At 37.4% G+C, this 25361-nt stretch overlaps 1 protein-coding gene across 2 annotated transcripts; it reads left to right on the top strand.

The window, feature by feature from the left end:
• Positions 1-1007: 1007 nt before the first annotated feature.
• LOC134330764 (cingulin-like protein 1) lies at positions 1008-24061 on the top strand. 2 transcript variants are annotated; one of them, XM_063012010.1, is made up of 20 exons: positions 1008-1056; positions 3872-3993; positions 8399-8513; positions 9147-9362; positions 13342-13659; positions 14144-14374; positions 14951-15043; positions 15805-15945; positions 16082-16180; positions 16399-16605; positions 17269-17373; positions 17695-17847; positions 18532-18699; positions 19556-19729; positions 19957-20046; positions 20363-20446; positions 20893-21011; positions 21314-21422; positions 21806-21969; positions 23540-24061. In XM_063012010.1, the coding sequence occupies exons 1-20, from the start codon at positions 1021-1023 to the stop codon at positions 23670-23672; spliced, it is 2877 nt and encodes a 958-aa protein (XP_062868080.1). In that variant the 5' UTR covers positions 1008-1020; the 3' UTR covers positions 23673-24061. The 2 variants fall into 2 exon arrangements, with proteins under 2 accessions (XP_062868080.1, XP_062868081.1); XM_063012011.1 differs by lacking the exon at positions 13342-13659.
• Positions 24062-25361: the final 1300 nt, after the last annotated feature.

Genomic DNA, 25361 nt, shown 5'->3' with positions numbered 1-25361 from the left:
CACCCCATTTCATATGACCAGCCGATAGTATTGAGATAATGTAATTTACAACTGGGACATCCAAATGCCCAAAGTTTTTTATTCAAATGTCAAATGTTTCCTAACAAAACAGTGTTAAGTCTCTTGCACACTATGTATTCGTAACTCATTTCTTTAACAACCATTTTGTTTGTTCTGTATTATTATTATTTAGCAAATTGAACATAATCACCTAAGATTGTGGCACAACCATAACCCTTAGCCGTCCTTACACCTCTAAAGTTACACCTCTAAATGTGTCACCTGGTCTAGCTCTAGTCAAACTATTATTGTAACACTACAAATCAAAACATTACCTTCACTGTACACAGAAACTGTACACGAATTAAAAGCTATTACTTAATGTTATAACTGTATACACCAAAAACAGTTAAGCTTCTAAAATATAATCAGTAAAAATGATGCCTAACATTTCTGGGTCAATCGGGAACTCTAAATGCTATCTTAATGTATTTTAAAGGTTGCCTAAATTGAGCAGTTTTTTATTTATAGTAGATCAAGGTTCAGTATTTTTATCTTTCACTAAAAATTTTAGTTATTATTTGGTTTTATTTTTTAGAAAATAGAAAAGTGCAAGATTTAACTTTAACTGTGTGTGTGACAGTTAGATTGACAACTCATTAAGCTGTCAGATATAATTTTGCTGAGTGACAGTAGTATAACACGTTATCATATATTTATTATATACTTAAGTTAAAATATAATTTACATTACATACACGCACACACTCGCTCGCAAGTGTGCACACACACACAAACTCTTAACTCCTTAGAAAACATTTAATCCTTTCTCCCCTTCCTTTTTAACTCTCGGGGGGGAATAGAATGATCAGTCAAGCAGACACACACACACACACACAGCACTGGCATGGGAAGGTGGTTGTACTTTCACCCACAGCAACAGGACAGAATGCCAAACACTGTTGTTAACCAAAAAAAGGCCCCAAAAAAACTAAAACTTGAAGCTAAACTCTACTGCACCATGAACGCCTGCAGATCTTCCTCTGGCTTTGAGTTTGTAAGTAAATGCTAGTATATATACTAAAATCCTAAATGTTACGGTCTGTCTGTATATTTCTGTTTAAATGATTTGTTTTTGTTTTCTTTGTTGTGAAGTATCCAGTTATAGTTTGTAAGGACAGAGCTATACAGTATACAAATTATTAGTAAATGCCATCCTTAAGTTATTTAAACCTTTTTAAATTATACTGTTACAAGTTTTTATGGTAATGTTCGCATGTGAATTTCAGTGTTATCGTAGGATAATACATAAGACAGTTTGCAAAAGTAAAGAGTAACTTTCAGCCTGATCTATTTTTCTCACACAAGCAGACTGAGAGATTGTCTTTTTCATATTTTTATTTAAATTCTTGCTTGGTTTTAGAAAGACTTTACATGGAATCTGTTGTACTTTACATGTTACTCTCGGTGTTTGATTTCACTCCCCAGTGCTCCTCTCTAAAGGCTTTTCCATTAAGGATTAAGAGGAGTTGAGGAAAGCCTGTTCTAAACGTCTTTCAAAACACTTTTTTGTTTGCTTAGTCTGCATTCCTAACACTAGTTTTATCATGACCGATTTCAATAGGTGCTTTTGTAGGTGCTTTTTTAATAAGTGGTTGGGAAATTTGGGATTTACCAGAAGGATTTGGTCTCATGTTTTCTTATAATGCACAGGGGAGGTCACACACATTGTTCTTTCTAAGCTCTTTAAACTGCTCTTTTTACTTCTGTGATACGTCTCTTTAAAACTTTAAAAAGTCATTAATTATTTTCATTGTAGTGATAATTAAGAATTCCATTGACTTATAGCAGGTTGTCATATTGATTCTTTTATAGCTAAGTGTGTATTTTTTGAAAGATATGTCAGGTGTGGGGGTGGGTTTGGCATTTACTGTGGCTAAGTAACAGCACCTCCAACCAAACCAAGGTTTGTCACGGTGAGTAACCTTGTGCAGTCACCTGCATTACATCCACATGAACAACGTTTCTCTAACCAAATATTTGAAAGTGAGTTGAGCTGGGTATGTTAATTGTTTTCTTAGCCTCATTTCTTGTAATATGCCAACCTTGACTGCAGCTTGTACATTTGCCACGGGGCATTTTGCCTGTACATGGCCGTATTTCCGTCTCCCAGACTGTTCTATAACATTCTGATGATGAATCATTCCTGAAACAGACTTGTTGTTCTTGCCATTATTCTTTACTGGTTTACCATCCTGGGAAAGCACGTTTGTTAAATTCTCAGTAGCCCAATAAGGAGGAGTTCATAATAATAGTGGGGAAATGCATTCTTGTTTGAAAACCGGCAGTTGTATTAGCTTTATTATTTTTTTTGTTTAATAACTTGAAATAAAGGTACTTAACTAAATCTTAAATAACTGGTGTCTTCAACTGTCAAGTTAACATTTTATTTATTTAATTATTGTTTCATTGGGATAAATTTCTAAGTGTTTGAACCCCCCAGTACTCATACAAGTAAAAGTCAATAAGAAGCTCAAAACAATCAATTGCATTTTCACAAAACTGGACAAAAAGCAAACCATGGTGGACTGTAATATCCAAGTCAATTACAGGGGTCACATGTCAAGTGATGGCAACAGTTACACTGTGTGTGTGTGTGTGTGTGTGTGCGCGCGCTCCCAGATGTTACCATGGGAACAAAAAGCATTGTCAGAACATGTAGTAGCAAGTAGTATATAAACACATCTTAATAAACTGATGTTGCACATTAAAAATAACACCTGCATAACATGTATCAACACATTATGATTTTGCACTATTGTTTCATAACTGATTGAATTAAAGAGTCATAGTGGTGGACTAGGACATTTGGATGCTACTGTACAATTCCAAATAAATTCACTAAATGTTCCCACACTTGTTAAAGCAGGAGTGAAATTTGAAACAGCTTGTGCAGATTGACGTGGCCTGTTGCCGCCTGTTACTTCCATCTGTAGGCTTGAAGGCCATCATGGCCAAAAAATGCCCACATAATGTATTACTCACTGTATAGTGTGTGTTTGTCTGTGTTAAAATTCGACATGACTTTAATGGATTTGCTTCATTCGATACTTCATTCAATACTTTTGATTTGTGTCACAAAGTGTTTTACTACATGTTAGCACTCAAGTACATAAACTCAAGTTTAATCATATAAATACATGTTCTCGTGATATTTTAGTTTTTTTTTATTGTACTAGATTATTTAAGTATGAATTATTTGTATTTTTTATAGGTCAATAGTTTGTTTTCATCCCACACCAATCCCATTTTAATAATTGAAATTTCATATAGATGTCATATTGATGTTTGAAATGGTTGGTCCACATACTTTTTCCCATAAAGGTCTCTGAAATACCACATAGTTAATCTAGTACATTCATCTAGTGAAAATACACTTTTGCTCACAAAGTCATATCTATTCTATTCATTTTACTGCCACCGTTTCAATTGTATCCTGAAGTTAAGCCATGTAAACTAATTCTGCTTTGATTTGAGTTTTTAATTTTTAATTTGCAAGAAATCATGTCAGTGGGTGACACTGACACGATCGTCTATGTCTAAGGGTGTTGCCTGAGAGTGAGGCCCTGTTGTGTATTGACGCCCTGTCCAGGGTGTTTACTACCATGCACCTAGTGTTTCCTATTAAAACTAGGCCTGCTACAACCCTGACCAGATAAACCAGTTATTAAAAATGAAAGTGTGTGTGCGTGCACATTATGTACACATATTTTCAGGACGGGCATCTAAAATTAATTACTCGATGTATAATCAGAAATAAAATCATAATATTTCTTTGTATTAATGTTATGTGACATGTTCTGATGTCGTAGGTTTTACAAGAGAAGATCAGTGACAGTGCCGGCAGTCTGCGGAGCCTCATCACACAGAGTCACCTCAGACTATTAGACCTTCAGAGAGAGACACAACGAGAGATCTCAGACGTCAGCCAACAGTGAGTACACACTTCCACACAAATATTTATGTTTACTATGTGTAGTTTATTTGATTCTGGTGAAAGAAAAGCTTTTATATTTTGGAATGATGCTCTACTGTTTTTTTCCCACCATATATTTCCCGCTTGTGTATAACTATATTGTGTAAGAGGGTTTTCATGTCATTACGTATATCGCTTTGATCTACGCAACCTGCATTGTTGCTGATACTGTGTGATAACCACAAGTCGGTTTGAATCAGTATTGTTTCTTTTTTACACGCACACAAAGGGTGAATCCCAAACACTAGAGTTTTTTTAAAGTTCTTATAGTTTGTCATTAAAAAAGAACAAGTTGTTTGGGCAGTGTGCATAGATACTGCATCACAATCTCTAGTAAACAGCATAACGTCATGATGTTATTTATTTGGTAGGCAGCTTAGTAACTGTGCGGCACATAATCACTCAAAGCTGTTTTGACACAACAATATAACATAAAACTAATTAATATAACATGGTCACCTTAACATTGAAGGTGCTAATATCATTGCATGCTGTTGCAAAGTGAACTGGCTTGCCTTTTTAAAACATCAATTAAACAATATTTTTCGTAATTCTAGGTTAATCATGAAAATATCTACTGATCTAATATACATTGCTTAATACGTGCGCGGCGCATAACAACTCGAGAGCTCAAGCTCTCAGTGGTGGTGGGAGACCACAGGAGACTACAGGCACAGTTGGCTGTGTCTGACAGGGAAGCACGACAAGGTTCCTCTAATGCAACGTAACCTCTGCTGTCTGTCTGAGGCACCTGCATGAGTAGTGGATGATTCAGGGTGGGCATAGTGTGAGTAAAAAGAGGCCGGTGACTGCATACATAAGTTCTCCTCAGGGAATTGGAAATGACTAGATTGGGAGGGAAAAAAAGAAAAGCTCCTGTAAAAGTCTTAGGTCAAGTTTGATTTTAGTAATGTTCTAATAGAGCTGAATAATGACTGTCCATTTTAACAGGCTTGGTTTTGATGTGTATGATGTGGATCGGTACACTGACACTTCTAAGCTAATGATTTTCTTCTTTACTGGACACAAAAAACTAAAAACAGCAATGTTTAAGTTTATAATATCAACTTTATAATATCAATGCTGTAATGGATCATTTTGGATGAGAGTAAATAGCCACAGTTTCTCTTTGTTTCCCTCACAGACCTGAGTGACTCAGTCTGTGTCTGATTAGCTACTATGTGATTATGTTGGGGTGCGTTCTGTTAAAAAGTTCTAACCTGGTAAACTTGTTTTAACGGATGACCGAGCGTCATCTTGGCGCATGCCCATGTGTCTGCGTGCATCATTATGTTTTTGTTTCATGCCAAGACTGTCCATGTGAACGCAGCCAGAAAAAAAGTCTGTTTAGTTTTCCTGTCATTTTTGCAATGCATTTACTCATTAAATGTTTTTAATGCTGGTAAATAAACTAATTAGCTGCTATTATCCCAAATTAATCGCACGCGGTTGACTTTTGGCTACAAAAGGAAGTGAGAAAGTGAAAGGTAGTTAAAGTGGTGAGGAGAAGAAGGAACAAGTAGGAAAACGAGAACACTCCAGGAGGTTCTAATTATCCTGACATGGACCTGTAATTCTGGTTACATGTTTATTTACCACCGTTTTGTATCATTTGTAACCGGTTAGTTTCAGGGAAATTCTGTTAACATATCCATACAGGTCGCATGTTGCGGTTGAATTAGATTTTTGTTTCGTGTCATTTGATGATTAGAACATGATATTGGTCATGTTTAATCCTGACACACACATTTGTTTTAGTAGATACGATTGTAAATTTACCACAGAACTAAATGTGTTTGTTTAATAACAGGTAAACACCCATTATAGTCAAGAAATACTCACATCATGTACAGTTGCATTTATTAATAATGTGTGTAGTGTATTAGGATTTACTAATGTTGAATTTGTTGAATGCTTTTTATTCATTCATTTATTCATTTTCTGGCTCATATTTTTGGTCCGTATACCTGATATTTTGTATTTTTTAAAATGCCCTTCCTGACACAACTGCAGTATTTTTATCTAGGCTCAGGAACGGCACTATTCCACTATTGGTAGTGGATTCAGTCTTTTGGATCTGACATCACAAGCTGCCCTATCAATGCGTGGTTTTAGTCATTACACTAATCATGCTTTAATGAAAGAACATTTTACAAAACATTGTGAGCATATTCAGTTTGTCACAAATCATTTTTGGACATCTGCAGCTTGTAAACAAACCCTGATCTGACCTCAATAATCTGCTTTCTGTTTGCCGTCACCCTGAACAGATGTTAATGCCCTATTTACAGCATTCACAGGCACTTTTATTTGCATATGAACTGTATGATAAATCGACTTCATGTTAACTGCGTTTCTGAAAGTCATGTTATCTACGTACCACTTACAATTTCGAACAGGATTACATTACTGAATAAATAAATGTATTGAATTGTTCAGCTTGGCAACTACTAAAATATTTAATGTTTTTTTAAAGAGCTTATTTTCAGTAGTTCATTAAAACAGATTTACCATTTCTCTCAACCACCTTAAACTATAATATAAACTTAATTTTACATTTACTACATTTAGCAGACCCTCTTATCCAGAGTGACTTGTGACTGTGCTTTCCTTAATAATAATTTCATTACTTTAGGGCAAATAGATTAAAAATAGTTCAAAAGCCTAAATAAGGTCAAAAGTACATGGACTCCCTAACATCACATTTTGATGTGCCTGTTTTAACATATTTATAAAATATGAATGTGTTTCCACTCTGGAGTCCAAAGTGAATGTGGTTTAAATTGGAAAAATTCACATATTACAATGGGTGTCGACATATTTTGTCTCTAAATCTTTTATTAATGAGGAATTTAGGTACGATAATGACTAGTAGATGTTTTTAATATCATTTTACATATTTAAATGTGCTGAAACCTGTAAAAAAAAACTGTTCAGCATTTCTGTGTCCTCTTTATAAGCGTCTTCTACCCTACGTGCTAAGCTAATGCTCAAATGTTAGCCCACTTTTCCTGAATTTTTACAGAACTTTTTTATTTACTTTTTTGTTTATACTTACGGGAAGGTTGTTAAATACTTACCTTTGCCAAAACTGCTTTGAGGCAAGCTGAAGCACATCTTCATAAATCTCGTAAGTCAAAGGGTGTGTCATCTTTTTTCCCATTAATCCAGTGTTGTTTTAAAGAGTTGAACCTGCCAACCTCTACCTCATCCAACACTGCAGGCCCTGGTTTTGTGTTAGATGAGAAAATAATTTGATGGAGAAAAGCAATTGATGGTTAACAGCCTTGCTCTAGGGCCCAACAGCAGCTTGGCACACATTGGGCTTGAACCATAAACTAAACATGATTCCAAAGAGATGACGATTTAACAGGTGGCAACTGACAGATTATTCTTGATTTCTTTAAAATCCATCTCAAAGTCTTTCTTCATTTAATTAACTATATGTATTTACTAGCAAATGTGTGTATGTGGTTTGTTTATCGTATTTACATTTCTTCTCCACCCGTGTCCCAGCCCTAAACTCTAGGCCTAACATTCCTAAACATTAATGTATTTGTGCATCCAGCAAAACTGGCTTTGTCAAAAAGCACTTACCACCCTGATCAATTAGCGCATTCTTCAAAGAGAACAGCGTAACATTTTTTTAAGCAGAACCCTTTCAACTAGTTTTAAATACATTCATTAAATCATTAAGGACATATAAATATAGGGTCATTTTTATGCTTGACATTGAAACATAAATAAAACTGGTGCGGTTGCATTAACGGCAGCATTTCTTCCTGAAGAGGTTAATAGTGCATGTGTGCCAGTGTGCTAACTCTGATTAGGAAATACGATAGGAGTGGTAGAAGACAGGAAGTGATAACAAATGTGTTGACATACATCTGTGTAAGTGCGTTCGCAAAACTGTTAAATGACAAGGGCAGTGTGAGAAGTTGGAGGGCATTTTTGAGTGCTATTAAAATTCTTTGCTTTTACCCTTTGGGGGCATTTTTCATGTTTGTATACCATATAGATTCATGTCATATTTGCCATAGCTCTTTTTGTCTGTATGAATGTAGAGAAAGAGAGAGAGAGAAGCAAATATGTAGTGATTTATACGTGTTCATCTCCCTCTGGTGGAGGCAAAATAAACTGTGACTGTGAGGTTGACTATGTGGTCAAATCTATGGTTGATACGATCTTAAGTTATCATAATCATCGTGACTGATGATGCATTAAATATAGAGAATATAGAGACAGCTTAATAGGAGGACCAAGTAGCCATACAGCTACTTTTATTAATGTGAATCTGTGTATACCTTAAACTTGCAGACTAATCTGAACATTTACATTGTGTGTGTGTGTGTGTGTGTGTTAGGTTAAGGTCAGTGCGACTGCAGCAGGAGGTCCTTCATTGTGAATCAGCTGATCGACAGACTCTGCGAACTGAAGCTGAAAGCTTACAAAGAAGTTTAACCTCAGAGATCTACACTGTGAGTACAATACACAGACAAACTCCCTTTTGAGTTCATTCTGAAAATGTACTTTGGAATTTTCCAAATTTCCCAAAATGTGTCTTATCCTTTACCAAAGAATTCTAGCTTCATTCTAGCTTCGCATGTGCCCCCTTGTGGAGGCTTTATGTTACATTATGTAAACCACAGAGATAGTAAGATGCATCGCTTGTGTTGCCTGGGTCGTGTAAAACATAATGGACAAAATGTGAGTTGCTTGATTAAAAAGTTTGAAAAACCCCTGACGTAGAGGACTGCATTAATTAGGATCAGGTCTCTGTTATTAAAAGATGCCAACAGATAAAAAGTATGTGGGAAAAGTGGAACATGTTTACTAGTGACAAAGTGAAACCATTTAAAAAAGGATAAATAAACCAATGGCATTATGAAAGGTGTATTGATCAGAGAGAACTCAAAAACCAATGTGCTATTTGTGCCAGGTTTATCATTGCAAGGGCAGTTTCAGAAATGTCTGAGAGTTAACTGTCTATAATCTTAAATAAAACAGTAATACAGTCCCGTTTGTACCAGATCAGGTTGTACAACTGTTGGATGACTAACTAAAGAAAACTGTTAAGCTGTTGTACAAAAATCTTCTTCTTTAACTTGCAGTGTTCCTCTGGGAGCGAGCGGAACCTCCAAAGGGACGCCGTGGTTAAAGCCGCCGACGCGGAAAGGCTTCAGTTTCGTGAGCAGGCTCTCGTCGCCCTGCTGAGCATGCTTGGAGAAAACATTCAGAGGTATCAAGAGGAAAGCAAAAAACTAGATCACCTGACAGAAAAGCTCACAAACGGAATGCCAGGGAAGAGCCAGCTGGACAGCAGCATGGTAAATAACGTTTCAAATATCACAACATAACATAAAATCATTGTGCAGACTTCAGACAAAAACATATTTGCATATAAATTTATTTCTCTGATCATTTCTGTCTTTTCCTGTTATAGACCACTGAAGTCGTGCGTCATTCTGTAGTCCTCGTTATGCCCATATTTGGAGACCCTGGTCTAAGTCAGATTTCCTATGGGAAAAATGAACAGGGTTTTCAAAAAATCGACTCTAACGCATCCTGTGCTAAATAAACATGTTCAGAACCCTATACGTTTTGTCCTGTGTACATTTTTCTCCTGTACATCACTGGATCCTCTGAATTACGAGGTTTTTAAAGGGTCGTAATACTAATAATGCTACACGAAAGCTAATGCTACTGCACATTAATTAGAGTACAACCAAAGGCGTAACACCCGACCATCCTCGCTTTCTACTTTAATGTAGCTAGCTACTAAAAATATCAACTAAAACTTGTGAATATCACTCCACTGTTACTCTGGTGAATCGCGCTGCTTCGTGCGGTTATTTAAGAGGCTTATAAAAGAAAAAAAAAGAAAACATTAAGAGGCTTCCAGTCTAGTGACGTCAATTCAGTGCACAGTAGCATTAGCTTACATGTAGCAATATTCATATTTTGACTCTTTAACGACTTCATAATTCAGAGGATCCAGTGATAATAGACGAAAGAATCTTCATAAAACAAAACGTAACAGCTCTGGAACATTTTTTATGGCTACAGGATGCGAGAGAGGCAATTTGCGAAATCTCCATTCATTTTTCCTATTCAAAATTTCTCTTAGACCCGGGTTACCAAATATGGGCATTACAAAATGACGACACGACTTCAGTGGTCTATTTACAAAGTAATTATTCTTAAAAGAGTTTTCTTTATTTGAACACCAAGCTGTTTTAAGTAACCCTAACCATAGTCACTCAGAGATCGCTGAGTTTGGGCAGTCAGAGGCAAGTTTTCTTTTAATGCCCGACGTAATTGATCTCCTTTATGCATTCATTTGCATAACAAAGTCTGACATTGCTTTACATCCCATTGCATTTACTGTTAGAGGATCAGCTAGTGACTGTAAATGTGAACATTTCAGCGTTCATGTGGCTTTGATTTGACCATTTCGCGAATGTGGATCGCGAATGTAACACACAGGCATTACAACACACAGACCGACAGTAAGAGGTTGGTGCACAGGATCACAGTAATTTAGGTCAGGACACATTGAATTCTGCACCATATGTTGCTCCACTAGGCCCCTAAGGAACGTGAACACACACACACACACACACACACACACACACACACACATTTCCATGTTTATGCTCTTACTTGCCTGTTTCAGTGCTTGTGTGTGTGTGGTTGCTGTGTGAATGAGACAGATGTACAATAATGCTCTGTTCTCCGTCGTTTGGACTCAGCTAAGGGCTTCCATCCAAAAACACAGCCCTGAGAGCAGTGCATTGTGGGTATTTGCACTCACTGCTTTTAAACTGGTGACCTCAGCCTATTTGCATATGAGAAAATGTTGGGGCTTGTCGCTGAGATTGGTGCCCTACTAGAGGCTTCAGGGATTTTCTGCAAGTGTATTTATGTTGTATTTTTTATAATGTTGATTCACATCATGAAGATGAGTCAGCAGCTATCCCGATCAATTGCTTTCATTCAGTCGTCTCAGGGGGATGAATTATAAAGCGCTTGTCATCAGTATGAGATCATATTTTAGGGGCAAAGTAATCACATTAAAGTCTAGATTAAGCGATTATCTCTCTAAAGCCCTTAAAACACAGAGATTAGCACTAAAGCAGGCGTTTGGGGTGCAGGCTAGATTTAATGTGCACCCTCTGGGGAAGACGATCAGACCCTGGATTAGTTTAAATTTTCTTAATCCATATCATCCATGGCACATTTTATCATGATTCATAGTCTTATTCCAAGGTAAACAGATGTTCAATTCTGGTTATAAGACAGTAATTTGTATTGGGGTGGCGCGTGACGCCAGGTGGAGCTCCGTGAGGTTAAGAGAAATAAACCTATTTCCAGGATACTTAACCAGGGCAGAACAATACTGTGGTTGAAAAAGGGGAAATGAATAACTAAATACAAATTACTTAAAGTAAAAGTACTTGAAAACAATGGCATGGCAGGTGGGCATGATACTGTAATCCGCACCTTTTTCTGGTCTATAGGCAGATAGGCAGTTTTGTTCCATCAGTATGTTCTGCCTTGAAAAATTGGGCAGGATTAGTACAGTTCCTGAGAATTTACTGTGAAAATGTAACAAGACGTTTTTCTTAAATAAATTACTTGTGGTTTACCCTGCAGCCAGGACTCCTTTAGAGATATTCACACTGAATTAAATGCATAAAATGCATAAAAGACTGTAACCTCAAATTTGACACACAAAGTAAAGTAAAAGCAAAGTCAAAATATAAAATGGACTAACTCCGCCTTGTAGAGTTATGTTTAATTAGCTCAGTCACCTTTGAACCCCCCTCGCCTCTCTTGCTTGTGTTTGTTTTGTAGACTGGCAGCTCACCTTCACATTCAGTTTTTGTGATGGAAGTAAGAAATGACAGCGAATGACAAGGCTTCATGTGGCACTGCTTTTTGTTTTGTCCTAAAACTTCCCAGAACTTAAAGTTAAAATATATGAAGGTTAAACACTCCAGTAATTTCCAGTCATTATACAATATACAATATATATAATATAATATACATTTAGGAAAAAAGACTGACTGCCGAGTGCTTTGCAAACAGGGTAAAAAATGACCAAGCAATATTTAGTCAATAAGCACAAGAAGCTGTTTTACCTACCCAAAACTGTGAGCCTCAGCTTCAACAGTAGCTTCATTACAAATGTGCATTCACTTGAATACAAATATATAAAAAAATTATTTTATATATTTGTATTCAAGTGAATGCACATTTGTAATGAAGCTACTTAATATTAATATATATATATATATATTAATATTTAAATAGATATATTTTGAAAAAATGTATTTTTCCATGCTTGGATTGTTTAATAAAGCAGGCAGTATTATTATCAGTATTATTATTATTATTATTACTATTATTATCAGTATTATGCTATCTACATTTGAACAACAATTCCAATTAAATATTCCATCTTCCTGCTGGCATTGTTACTTTGGCTTACTAGAAGCTGAAGCCTACACATATAAGCTGTGCATCCAGATGAAAAAGCATGTAAAGTTTCATGTCATCATTTTTGGTATATTTCCAGTTTTATTTTAAGAACATATATGTATATGATGAACCGTTTTGACTTTTAACATGGTTCTCCAGTGTCTCCAGAGACTGACATCATTGTGAATCAGTATGGAAGTCATTGTCCCTGAAGACTTTTTATGTAATAGTTTCAATATGAAGGTTCAGGTGCAGACAGGTCACCAGCTGAGCTTTTCCTCATGCTTTCAGTATTCAGATCAAAAGATTATTTTGCAGCTGTGGCATTTTGTACCAGACAGCCTAAAAATTCTGCTTCCTGTAGATGTTTGTGTCAGTTAGCCAAAAAATTCAAGTAACAGGAAAATATTATTTGTCTGTTTTATAAAACGTTTTATTAATCTAATATAGTTAGTGATATTAAAAGTGTCGACTTGGAAATCTGTTGTTGTCAGAGTGTTGGTACGATCAGGTTAAATTAGGATCACGGTCCACTCTAATTAAGGAATAAAGAACTTAAGGAACACCTTTCAATTAGGTTCAAGTTGTAGTTTCCTTCTTTTAAGTCTCTCTGTATGTGTGTTAAATTTATGACACTTGATTTAAGGTCCATGGGGGACAATTTGTTAGAATCTGTGCCTAGAAGATTTTTTTTTATTTGTTTGTTACTATTTAAAGCACTTTTATTAATATTATTAGATAAAATAAAAACTTTCACGTCAAAAGTGCTGTTAGCGAGGGAAAGTTTGCATATGTTAAAATGAAGAATGGTGTGTTTCTCAGGAAAAAGACAGCAAAGCCACAGTGAATAACTTGGAAAAGTCCGCCACACTTTCGAACGGACACATCGCCACAAAAACAGAGGAAGACCAGAAGAACCAAAAGGCTAACAAAAAGGCATCAACTAAAACGACCAATTTGTCCCGTTCGGGAAGCACAAAAAACCTCATCCACAAGTTCAATCCAGTTTCCCCGTCACAGTCGCTCCCCAATCTTGAGGTCAAAGTTGAAACTTCTGTCCCTGCTGTAACCGTATCTCCCCCATCTGGGGAGTCAAAGAATGTCTCCACCGGTCCTAACAAACACTCACGTTCCGGTCGGGTAAGTTTGTATGTGCTTTGCCGTGCTGGACCGGACCATCAGTGTTCATTCAGCATACGAGACTGCATCAGTTTGCTTCCAGGCGCACGTGCATGACCCACTCGCTTCAGCAATGTGGACAGATTTTGAGCACGCTTGTTCCACTTATTGTCGCACTACTAACAACACTTTCTCAGCCAGATAACGCATTGTAATGTCACTTGTGTTTGCTTGTGTTTAATTAGGAACGGGTTAGGTCACGCGGATTGCATTCATTGAGTTTTCATTTCACTGCATGTATATACGCGGAGAAGCGCAACACTTGAATGTGCTATTTTAAACACATACACAACATGAAATTTTTTTTGTATGCTTTTCAGTGCATGCACAAGCATGGCGGTTTTCAACAGTGCATGTATGCACACCTATTTTTTATTAGTTTACCATGCAAAGCAAGCGCACGTGAATACTAATACACATCCAATTATGCTTGTCAATCCTGCAGGACTATCAGTTTGACCAAGAGAGCGAACCATTAAGCCCTGCATCTGAGGGCCCACCAACTCCTAAAGCGAACCAGAGCCCAAAGTACCAAATGTTTCTGGGGTCCGATCTGGTTGGGAATGGCGGTAGCGGACCGGGTGGGCCGACTGGTTCCGGCTCCGGTGCCAACGGAAGTCTTTCCAAACCAAATCAGTGGAAATCAATGGAGTCGCTGACGTCCTGGGACGGCAGGGTTAGTCTTTTATGCCTTGACATTTTATGTCAGTTTAGTTGTTGCTAACCCCTGTTAATTCAGCTACCGGTCTAGAAGAGTGTGGTGTATCACATGCTTCCTCTGAGACATTCGCAGCCTGCCAGTTCTTTTTTTTTAGGATACAGCTCATGCAGTGTGATTGGGCAGATCAACACACTTAAAGCAGGGAACCAGCAGCTTTTCCCAACATTTCATACCCCCTGTCCTAAAATACACCAACCATAAAGAAACTCTAAATGATAAAGGCCAGTGTAATATCATACATTAGAGTTAAGAGTAAATAATACTCCCATGAAATCCCAGATAAATGAATTATTGAAACTAGGACAATCTGATCTCAGTCGTTTATCCTGTTACTCTTCTGTACTGAAAGTGATTAAGGGCTGAGAATGTTTAGTAGTAATAGTTAATCGATGGGAATTTTTATTGACTAAACCTACATATGGGATCACAAAAATCTGCATTAGACTCATAATAGACATACTATTGTTATTATTTAATATTTAGATTATAAATATTAATAACTTTTGGCTGTTTTCTCTCTTTTTTTTACAGATTGGCAGTGCTGATCCTCCTAGAGTTTTTAACAGCCCTTACAGCACAATTTCACTTGATTACAACCCAACCAACCGGATATCAGAGTACAAGGTGTGTATAGTCAATATTAAGGTACATTTGTTAGTTAATTGATAGTGTAGCAGTTCTAGGAATACTTGGGATAGAACATTCTGCTTATAAAAATATACTAAAAGGCCAAATGTATGTGGTTATGCTATAAACTTTTGCCAACAAGCGAGGTTCATAAAAGATGTGGTTTGGTGCTGAGAAGTGTTATTGACCTGCACAGAGTCATTATCCTTTACTCAACCCTGTTGAACACCTTTGGGATAGTCTGAAAAGTGTTGAGTCTGGCATATAAGTTCCTGATCTTACAGATGCTTTTTTGACTACATCAACAGATTGTGCTAATTTGATCCAAACTTTAGCAAAAATCTTTGTATGATAATGAAACATCTTGTTTACAATGGAATTATAAGACCATTGTAATCGATACCAGTTTTATTCAAAAAGTCAACCCACATTGATTGCTCATTGCTGTATCCTAAACAAACCTGATACTGACTTTAAGGTACAGGCAGTTAAATTGTTATGAATCTATAGTGCATTTAGTTATTGTTATGTATTACTTCTGGAATGTTTAATTAGGCGTCTGGGTAGTGCAGAGGTAAATATAGACATGATTGGCTAAAAAATTCTAATAGTTTTTTTTGTAGTGGGCCCAAAATGCACTTGACTACACCATTACTAATACAATAAATATAACTTCTAGATGTAGAAGTGTAAGTTACTAAAAGTAAAAATGAACAAAGTTAAAGTAAGTAAATTGCTAATGAAAGTTTGTTCATTAGATGCCGAACTCATTGTCTCCAAACGCATCTGAGATGAATTTGTTTGGTCTGAATCGAAGCACAAGCCCAGTGTCTTCAAACACCCTTCCTGGTTCTCGCGTACGATATTCTGCCTACGACAGTCTCGCTAAAAGACGAGAGGTAAAAGCTTTCTTCATTCTCTAAAGAGCATTAAAGAGCACAAAACTGCAAATTCTGCTATTAAACAAAATCTGAATGTGACCGTATCCCTTTCAAAATAAAACCAAACTAAAACTGTTTTTGTGGTGTTTTCTAGCAACAAGCCCCTCCAACCCACTTTTTCCTAAGAAACAATCAACCCAACAAACGAGATTTCATTGAAGAGCTGACCAGACAGCTCGAGGAATGTCAAAGAGTGAGTAAAACTCCATGCACATTGATGTAAATATGCATAGAACAGTATTAAGGTATTCATTGTGATACAACATATTTTATTTAGTCGCTACATTCAGGAATCAATTCAATCTTCTTCAGAAATGTCAACATATCAGTTGTTAAAAACACACATTTCTATTTTGTGTGTGTGTATGGGGAAAACTTGATGGAACTGTTTTCTTTTCATTTTTCCTTCAGAGGAACCAGTTTCTGGAGGCAGAGAGCGTTGAGCTGGAGAACGAAAGGACTCAAATACGTTTTGAGATGCGAAATTTGCTGGTGAACAATGAGGATCTGTTGCGAATGAACACACAGCTTCAAGGAGAGCTGAAGAGAATGAGAGACAGAATCGTTGAGCTCGAGAGCGACTACAACGTCATGGTGGAGCGTTTCAAACAGCTGGAGGTCAGAACTCATTCATTTTACACACTTGATTTACACAGTTAGAACTTTTGAATGCATTTTTAAAGATGATTTATTGCACCATATTTTATCAATCTTAATATTGTGTCAATCTTATTTTTGTTTTTATGTAAGACATCTAGTATTTCATTAAAATGGTAACACATATATCCTGCCCATATAGTGTTTATGACTAGCGTGTGATGTCATATACAAACCTTTTTATACAAAAGTTTATTAGGTAAACGTATCTAGTATGTAAATTCATCAAATATTTATGTGATACACCTACCATACTGATGAATTTTGTGGGTATCCCCAAATACGGTTTGTATTGCTGAAAATGGTCCACCACCCAAACATTATTCGGTCAGTGGGGTACATTGAGAAATGGGGTACAGGGTGTCTACAGAACAACAGATAAGCTACAGTCAGTCCTTGTACACCCACAAAGTTTATCAGCACAGTAGGTGTAGCTTATAAAATAATGAATATTTATCAGAGACGTACCTAATAAAGTGCTCAGTGATTGTATCTATTTATCAGATTTAATAGCACATGGATACACAGTCAGGAAAATACATCATACTATTACTTAGATACAGTGCATATTAATCATTCACCTCGCTTTATTTATACGTGTGTGTGTTTGTGTGTGTTTTGCAGGTGGAACTGAAAGAGGCTCGAGAAGTCATGGTGGAAGCAAACACTCAGGAATACGCCTTCAACTTCCTGCAGCAGTCACTGAAAAACAAAATACAGGACGCAGAGGTGCGTGCATGTGCACATTACACCAGACGTGTGCTCATAATTAGTTATACAAGGTGCCATATTGATCCACATGCACCCTATTGTTTTTGTGGACTTCAAAATATATCCATGTGTATCCATACTGACTGCCTTAGGTTATTTAAAACAGGACAGGCTTTACCTCAGTCTGCTCTAATCAAGAGATTTATTTCAGGACAAAAAAAGTGGTGTGCACTTGCCGTTTTAGTATGTTCACTGGTCACCAGCGCACATATGTACATTTGTAAATGTGTTCATGCATGTGGGATTCATTTGCCGATCTGTGTGTACATGTGCTTCTAGGAAACCATTGACAAGCAGGCACAGCATAATCAGGAACTCTCTGAGAAACTGTGGCTGGCTGACAGGAATCTGGAGGAGCTGGAGATTGAGAGAGACACCAAAGGGAAGAAAACAGTGAAGCTCATCACCACTGTAGAGAGGCTGGAGATAGAGGTACACACTCGTTTAATGTTGTTGTATCATCTAAGGACCTACATTAACTTAGTTGACATTGTGACAGTTATTGTATTCCTACTTGGTGACACTCTACATTGGATGAGTGGGTGCAGCAGAGCAGATTTAGTTTTGGGGACGTGGGTTCAGTCATGTCTGTGTGGAGCTTCAGTGTTCTCCCTGTGAAGCATGTAGTAAATGGATTGGCTGCTTTAAACTCAGTGTTAGTGAGTCAGTGTATTCAAAGTATGCGTTGCACCTGCGATGGAGTGAGGTCCTGTCCTTGGGTAGCCCTTCCTGTGTCTGTGTGGGTTTCCTATGGGCGCTTCGGTTTCCTCCCACAGTTCAATGCAAGTGAGGTGAATTGCAGATATAAAATTGTCCAAAAATGTGTTTAACATTTAGGACTTGAACTGATAAATCTTGTGTAAGCAGTATTTACCCGTCCTGTCATGAATGTAATCAAAGTGTGTAAAACATGACGTTAAAATCCTAATAAATAAATAAGATCCACAATGAAGTTTGCAATTCCACACGTCTGTTAGTGCACAAAGTTTTTAATCCGTAGTTGCTCATTTCTTGTTTTTGTTTGAAAATGTTTTAAAGTGTAGATTTGCACCTTTATACAAAAAGCTGTGGTTTTGAAGTAGTAATCCATTATTGGTGTGGATTTGTGTTGGTTAGCTAGCGGAGTCTCTGCAGCAGTCATCCCAGATGAGTTCAGAACTGAGTCTGCAGCAGAAACTCAGAATGGACGTACAGCTGAGAGTGGAGGAGATGGAGGAGTGTGTGTTGGAGAAAGAGCAGGAGGTTCAGCGCTTACAACAAATCATCGGCCGTCTGCAGGGAGAGGTACGCACACATAATTTATGTCTACACATACACACCTACATCAGGTACACCTACACACAACGAACAGTGTGTTAAACAGCAGGCAATACTGCACTTACAGCAGAATGTTTATCACATGCAGAGAAAGCTTATGATGATTAAACATTGTACACACATACACGTATACACAGGCTTGGTTTACACAAGCTACACACATACACATTCAGAGTGCATCATCAGAGTTCAGCCAAGATTTTTTCCTTATTTTGTTACAGAAAATTCCCACCCACATGACCATCTTTCATGTTAAGTTGTTTCTAACAAAACCATAAATGATGTACTATCTGGATGTATTGTTTAATTGAGTAGAATGCAGTTTGAGACAAAGCCCTTGACTTATTTTGTCTTTTAGCACAGCAACCTACCATGAAAACACTAACCAGACACTAACCAGATAATGGCAGATAATGCAGCTGAAGTCTGAATTCTGTTAAGATTGGAATGATGGATTTCCAAGCATGTCAGGATTTCACCGTTCACACCAGAATCCAAAATGGAAATCTTCAAATCTATCCTTAAATCTAACTGAAAATATGATTTGCATAGATGCATTCTGTTATTATTCATGTCGTGGGACTGAAACAGAGAATCATGCATGAATAAATAAAATGATCTTTATTGGTGTGGACAAGGTCTAGGATTAGAAAGTTACAAACAGCACATAAGATCGGGTCTTGTGTAGAACAAGAATAAATGATGCAACCACCCCATCTTACTAATCTTACTATCACTTTTACTCTACACTGTACAAATATGTTTTAGTCCTAGTCCTTACAAAATGATTTAGGTACTAATTGCTTTTTGTGTGTGTGTGTAGGTCTCTGATAAGTTAACTGATAAGGAGCGAACCCTAGAGGATGAAATCCAGCTGAGAGAAAAGATACAGCTTCAGTGTAAACAGGCCGAAAGAGCCGTTGAAGATTTACAGATGGAGCTTCAGACTGTTATTCAGAACAGAGATGATCTCAGCAAGCAGCTCAAACTTACACAGGTAACACACACACACACACTTTCATTATAAATACTGAACAAACTGTATAATGTATTTATTTAATTGATGGTTAAAGATAATATGTTATATTTATATCAATTTACATCATGTAAAACATACAAAAAAACCTAATGATTAGATAGATGAAATATTAACAAGACGGTTATTACAACAAACAAACGGGCAGTGTGTGTGTTAATGAGTTTTACCAAACTCCTTGTTTACAGGAAACGGTGATTGATTTGGAAACTGACCTGGAGGAGATGAGGGAGAATGAGCAAAGATTGATCAACAAACAGAAGAGAGCAGTGGAACAGGTAACACACACACACACACACACACACACATTGAGACATATTCTTCACCCACATAAAAAGCTAATTATTAGAAGCCTATTAGATTTCCTTTTTACTTATTTTTTATTCTTTGATTCTTATGCTCGCTGAATTCATTACCACCAATATGTAAGAAATTCAGCATTTGTTGTTGTTTGCTATTGCTAAAATTGTACATAAATCACTAGCATGGCATTAAGACCCAGAATGCAATGTAACCCAACATATCTCAATATTTCTATATGAGGTTTTGGAACAAACAAAAGCATATTTGTGAAAACAATGTTTTGTGCTGCAGTCTGAACAGATGCAGGTGAAACTGATTCAGGAGAAAGACCTCACAGACAAGTTGGAGGTTGAGAAAGTGATTCTAGAGAGACAGGTAAGGAATTCTGTGTGTATGTGTGTGTGTGTGTGTATTGTTTGCACTTGTGTTCTTTTTTTTGTTCCCTGCTTCTGGTGGAACACTGTTCTAGCTAAAATAACAATAAAACCTCTTAAATCTTTTGAATTGAATCTTGCTATCGGCCAGCCGGGTGCCTACACAGACATTATTGGCTGTGTATTAGGAAGGGCACGCCGAATGGATTCCTCATTGCTGCTGTCGGTGTGTGGCTCAGTGTAAGCAATACTGATCCCTGTGTGAACCCACCTTGTGCTGGTGAAAGAAGCAGTTCGGGGGGGGTGTTAGGTACGGCCCTCATCGGTCAGTGTAGGGCTCTGCAGAAGTAGGATATGACTAAATTAGAAGAAAAGGGGGAAAATTCTTAAATGGTTTATTTTTGAGGAATGACGATGGTGGTGATTATGTTAACAATCTCTTCTCAGGTTCGAGAGCTGCGTAGTGAAATTGAGGAGCTGCAGAACAACAAAGTTCAGGATCATGTGGTGACTAAGACAGAGATGAGAGCTAAAGAACTTGAGAATATGCTAAGAATAGAGGAGAGGTACGGACACAAACACTCATTCATATATTAGTGTAAAAGGACTTTGAATGTTTAAGAGGCTACTACTTGAATGCTTGTTATCAAACATTATTTATAGGGCCTAACAGAGTGAATTCATGACCAAGTAGCAACTACACAGGACAACTATTAAGCATAGAATAACAAAATTAAAATGTGTTAAATACACTCAGGCGGTACACTTGACTCTTGAACCCCAGTATACACTGTGACGTGTACTACTACTACTACAAAAACAGACTTTTGCACTCCACTCACTTATCCCTCTTTCTTTTGCTTTGCAGGAGTAAAGTAGTGCTGAACAACACCATCAGTAAGCTGGAGAGGAGAATTAATGAACTAACTGAGCAGATTGAGGAGGAGCAGAAACTGGCTCAGGAACAGAAAGACGCGGTAAGCATTTATTTTAATTTACCATTAGATGGAGCATTTAGAGTTACACCTTTTTGGACGCTCAAAGAAGCTTTAAGGAGAAGAAGAATTTCATGTGATGATGATGTGATGTGTGCATCAGTGGCACCGCTCAACCAAAAACATTTTTTGCTGATGGCATTAAAAAGTTGGTATGATGCTGGAAAAATGCATCGGAAGGGGACTGTAGAAAAGTGATGTCATTTGTTTTTAAAAAAATAAAAGCGAGGAAACTTTTTGAAGAAATATGGCTTATGCTAAAGCAACATGTCACTATAATGTGATTGGGCATAAAGTGTTAAGGAATATTAAAGTATATCATAGATGTTGTGTAAAGTAATATTCTGTTCTTTGCCTGTGTGTAGATGAATCAGCGAATGCGTTCTCTGAAGAGACAGCTGAACGAGGTCGAGGAGGAGGCGTGTCGGCGCGAGAGCCAGTTCAGATACACACAGAGAGAGTTAGGAGAGGAAAGAGAGTCCAGCTCTCGATTACAGAAACAACTGCTCGACCTGCAGCTCCAGATGAAGTAAGTTCTTACACACAAACAGAGTCCAAAATAACGTCTCACTCACTCACACACTTACTCACCCATTCACTCACACTCTTACTCACTCACTTACCCATTCACTCACTCTCACACTCACCCACTTACTTACTCACTCACCCACTCACTCACTCACCCATTCACTCACTCTCTTTCTCACTCACCCACTTACTCACCCATTCACTCACTCACTCTCACACTCACCCACTTACTCACTCACCCACTCACTCACCCACTCACTCACCCATTCACTCACACTCTTACTCACTCACTTACCCATTCACTCACTCACTCTCACACTCACCCACTTACTCACCCATTCACTCACACTCTTACTCACTCACTTACCCATTCACTCACTCACTCTCACACTCACCCACTTACTCACTCACCCACTCACTCACACACTTACTCACCCATTCACTCACACTCTTACTCACTCACTTACCCATTCACTCACTCACTCTCACACTCACCCACTTACTCACTCACCCACTCACTCACACACTTACTCACCCATTCACTCACACTCTTACTCACTCACTTACCCATTCACTCACTCACTCTCACACTCACCCACTTACTTACTTACTCACTCACCCACTCACTCACCCATTCACTCACTCTCTTACTCACTCACCCACTTACTCACCCATTCACTCACTCTCTTACTCACTCACTTACCCATTCACTCACCCACTCACTCACCCACTCACTCACCCATTCACTCACTCATTCACTCACTCTCTTACTCACTCACCAACTTACTCACCCATTCACTCACTCTCTTACTCACTCACTTACCCATTCACTTACCCATTCACTCACTCTCACACTCACCCACTTACTTACTCACTCACCCACTCACTCACCCATTCACTCACTCTCTTTCTCACTCACCCACTTACTCACCCATTCACTCACTCTCTTACTCACTCACTTACCCATTCACTTACCCATTCACTCACTCTCACACTCACCCACTTACTTACTCACTCACCCATTCACTCACTCTCTTTCTCACTCACACACTTACTCACCCATTCACTCACACTCTTACTCACTCACTTACCCATTCACTCACTCTCACACTCACCCACTTACTTACTCACTCACCCACTCACTCACCCATTCACTCACTCTTTCTCACTCACCCACTTACTCACCCATTCACTCACTCTCTTACTCACTCACTTACCCATTCACTCACTCACTCTCACACTCACCCACTTACTCACCCATTCACTCACTCTCTTACTCACTCACTTACCCATTCACTCACTCACTCTCACACTCACCCACTTACTCATTCACTCACACACTTACTCACCCATTCACTTACTCTCTCACTCACTCATTTACCCATTCACTCACTCACTCAATTTTATTCAATTCAATGGCATTTTATTGGCATGACAAATATTTACACTTGTATTACCAAAAATTACATGCTAAACAAAAGGTAAAATAGAAATAACAATAACAACACTACTACTACCACCTACAGTGACAGTACATACGTGTTACTGATCTCTTTTATGTATTTTCGCAGGAGAAAGGAGGCGATTATAATCAGACAGAAGCTGGAAGTCTCCGTGTCTGAAGACGAGGAGGAGGTGCAGGAGCAGGTGAAGATAGAAAAGCAGGAAGTCAAATCTACAGAGACCAGTTCAACCCAGAATTAAGAGCGAGAATCTAGATGTATCTAACAGTGAATGTATAGAGATAGTGAATGTAGGACATGTAGGAAATGCAATTTAAATTTACTACAGATGTATGACATCTGGATAAACCAGGGAAATCCAGGACAAAAACAGAGTCTAGTGGTTTAACAAGCCGGCTATTTGGTTGATACAACATACTCTAACAAACTTTCTACCTGGGGAATGAAACTTCTGTTTATTTAGGGGTTATTTTATAATACAGACTTTATGATGGACAGTGTTTTAAGTCCAGACAATAAGCTTTCATATGTCTGATAAGTGGTGTGCAGCGGGTTAGAGGTAAACATACAGTTTAATCACTGCCGAACATAACACACAGTTATCTATTTCATAAAACTATCTGCATGTCACATACTGTTTATTTTTTTTAACTGTAAAGAGGAAAGTCTTACTATTTAATTTAACTTTTTCTTTCTGTTTTCTGTTCTGAAGCTGTAAATGCTACAAGAGAAATGTACATAGTTTTGCGATCGTTTTTAATTAACAGAGCTTTCATTTAAGTACTAAAGACTTAAGTGAGGCTAAGACTTTGATGATGGGGGTTGAAAGATAAGGTGGTTCTATGCCATTAGTTAAAAAGTATTTTGGGACCTTAAATCTATTTTTGTATTCTAATTTAAATAGTACTTAAGAAAATATTACATTGAAATTACAGCTGGTTTAAAATAAGCGTCAGTATAGATCTAATGTTGCATGAGCTAGGTATTATGCACCTGTGTTAGATACCTTGGTTGTTGGTACCCATTTTTGTGACATAAAACACAGTTTAACCAATATTGCTAATGTTTTAAAGGTAGTAGCATAATTAGTATTACTGGGATGGATGCATGAAAACAATTCTAATGCACTGATTTACATTCATACATAATTAATCATGCAGTTAAGGTTGTATTACCCTGATAATGAATTCCACACCGGTCCGAGCAGGTTTATGTTGGTTAGTGCTGGTCTGGTGCTAGTCTAGTTTTGCCAAAAATGCTTATAGAGAAAAAAAACCTAATGCTAATAATAGCATGTTAGCATTATATAAATGGCTGGAGGCTGTTGTTTACTGTTATCAAAAGTTTTATTCAAGCTTTATCTTTAAAATGTGCCAATATGCATGAAAACATTTTCTTCCCTCATGCATCTCTATACCTTTACATGTATTCACAGTAACACCGGACGTCTCTTCATTGGTTGAATAATTGTGATTGTGTAATGAAATTGCTGCTGAAAGAAACTAAATGGACTTGCTGTATTAAAATACTTGTTCTGCTCCAAGAGAGTAAATTTACATTCACTGAAGCGAGTGGGTGCAGAAAGGTCCGCAGGGGAACTGCTGTGTGGGAGTTTTGTGACATATAAATAAATGTTAAATTCATACAATAATATAACGTTTACACAATTTGCATTATTCAAACATGCCTCTAAGTGGGATGAATTCAGCACAGATTTGATGGGTTGTTTATTAGGTTTGAAGAGTTCAGGCACTTTGAATTTTTATACCAACAGCAATAACTAAAAATAACAAGTTACATGTAGCAAGTAAAACGATTTGTTTAATGTTGGAAGTGGTTATTAATTGAAATTTCCTGATGTGTTCATGTATTAAAATAAATATTTGAATATTAAATGTGCCACAACTGTTGCACATACCAACGTTTGTTT

This window comes from Trichomycterus rosablanca, chromosome 16 (assembly GCF_030014385.1).
Source record: "Trichomycterus rosablanca isolate fTriRos1 chromosome 16, fTriRos1.hap1, whole genome shotgun sequence".
NCBI lineage: Eukaryota > Metazoa > Chordata > Actinopteri > Siluriformes > Trichomycteridae > Trichomycterus > Trichomycterus rosablanca.
Note: the sequence above shows the minus strand (reverse complement) of the source record. Positions and strands in the feature narration are given on the sequence as shown.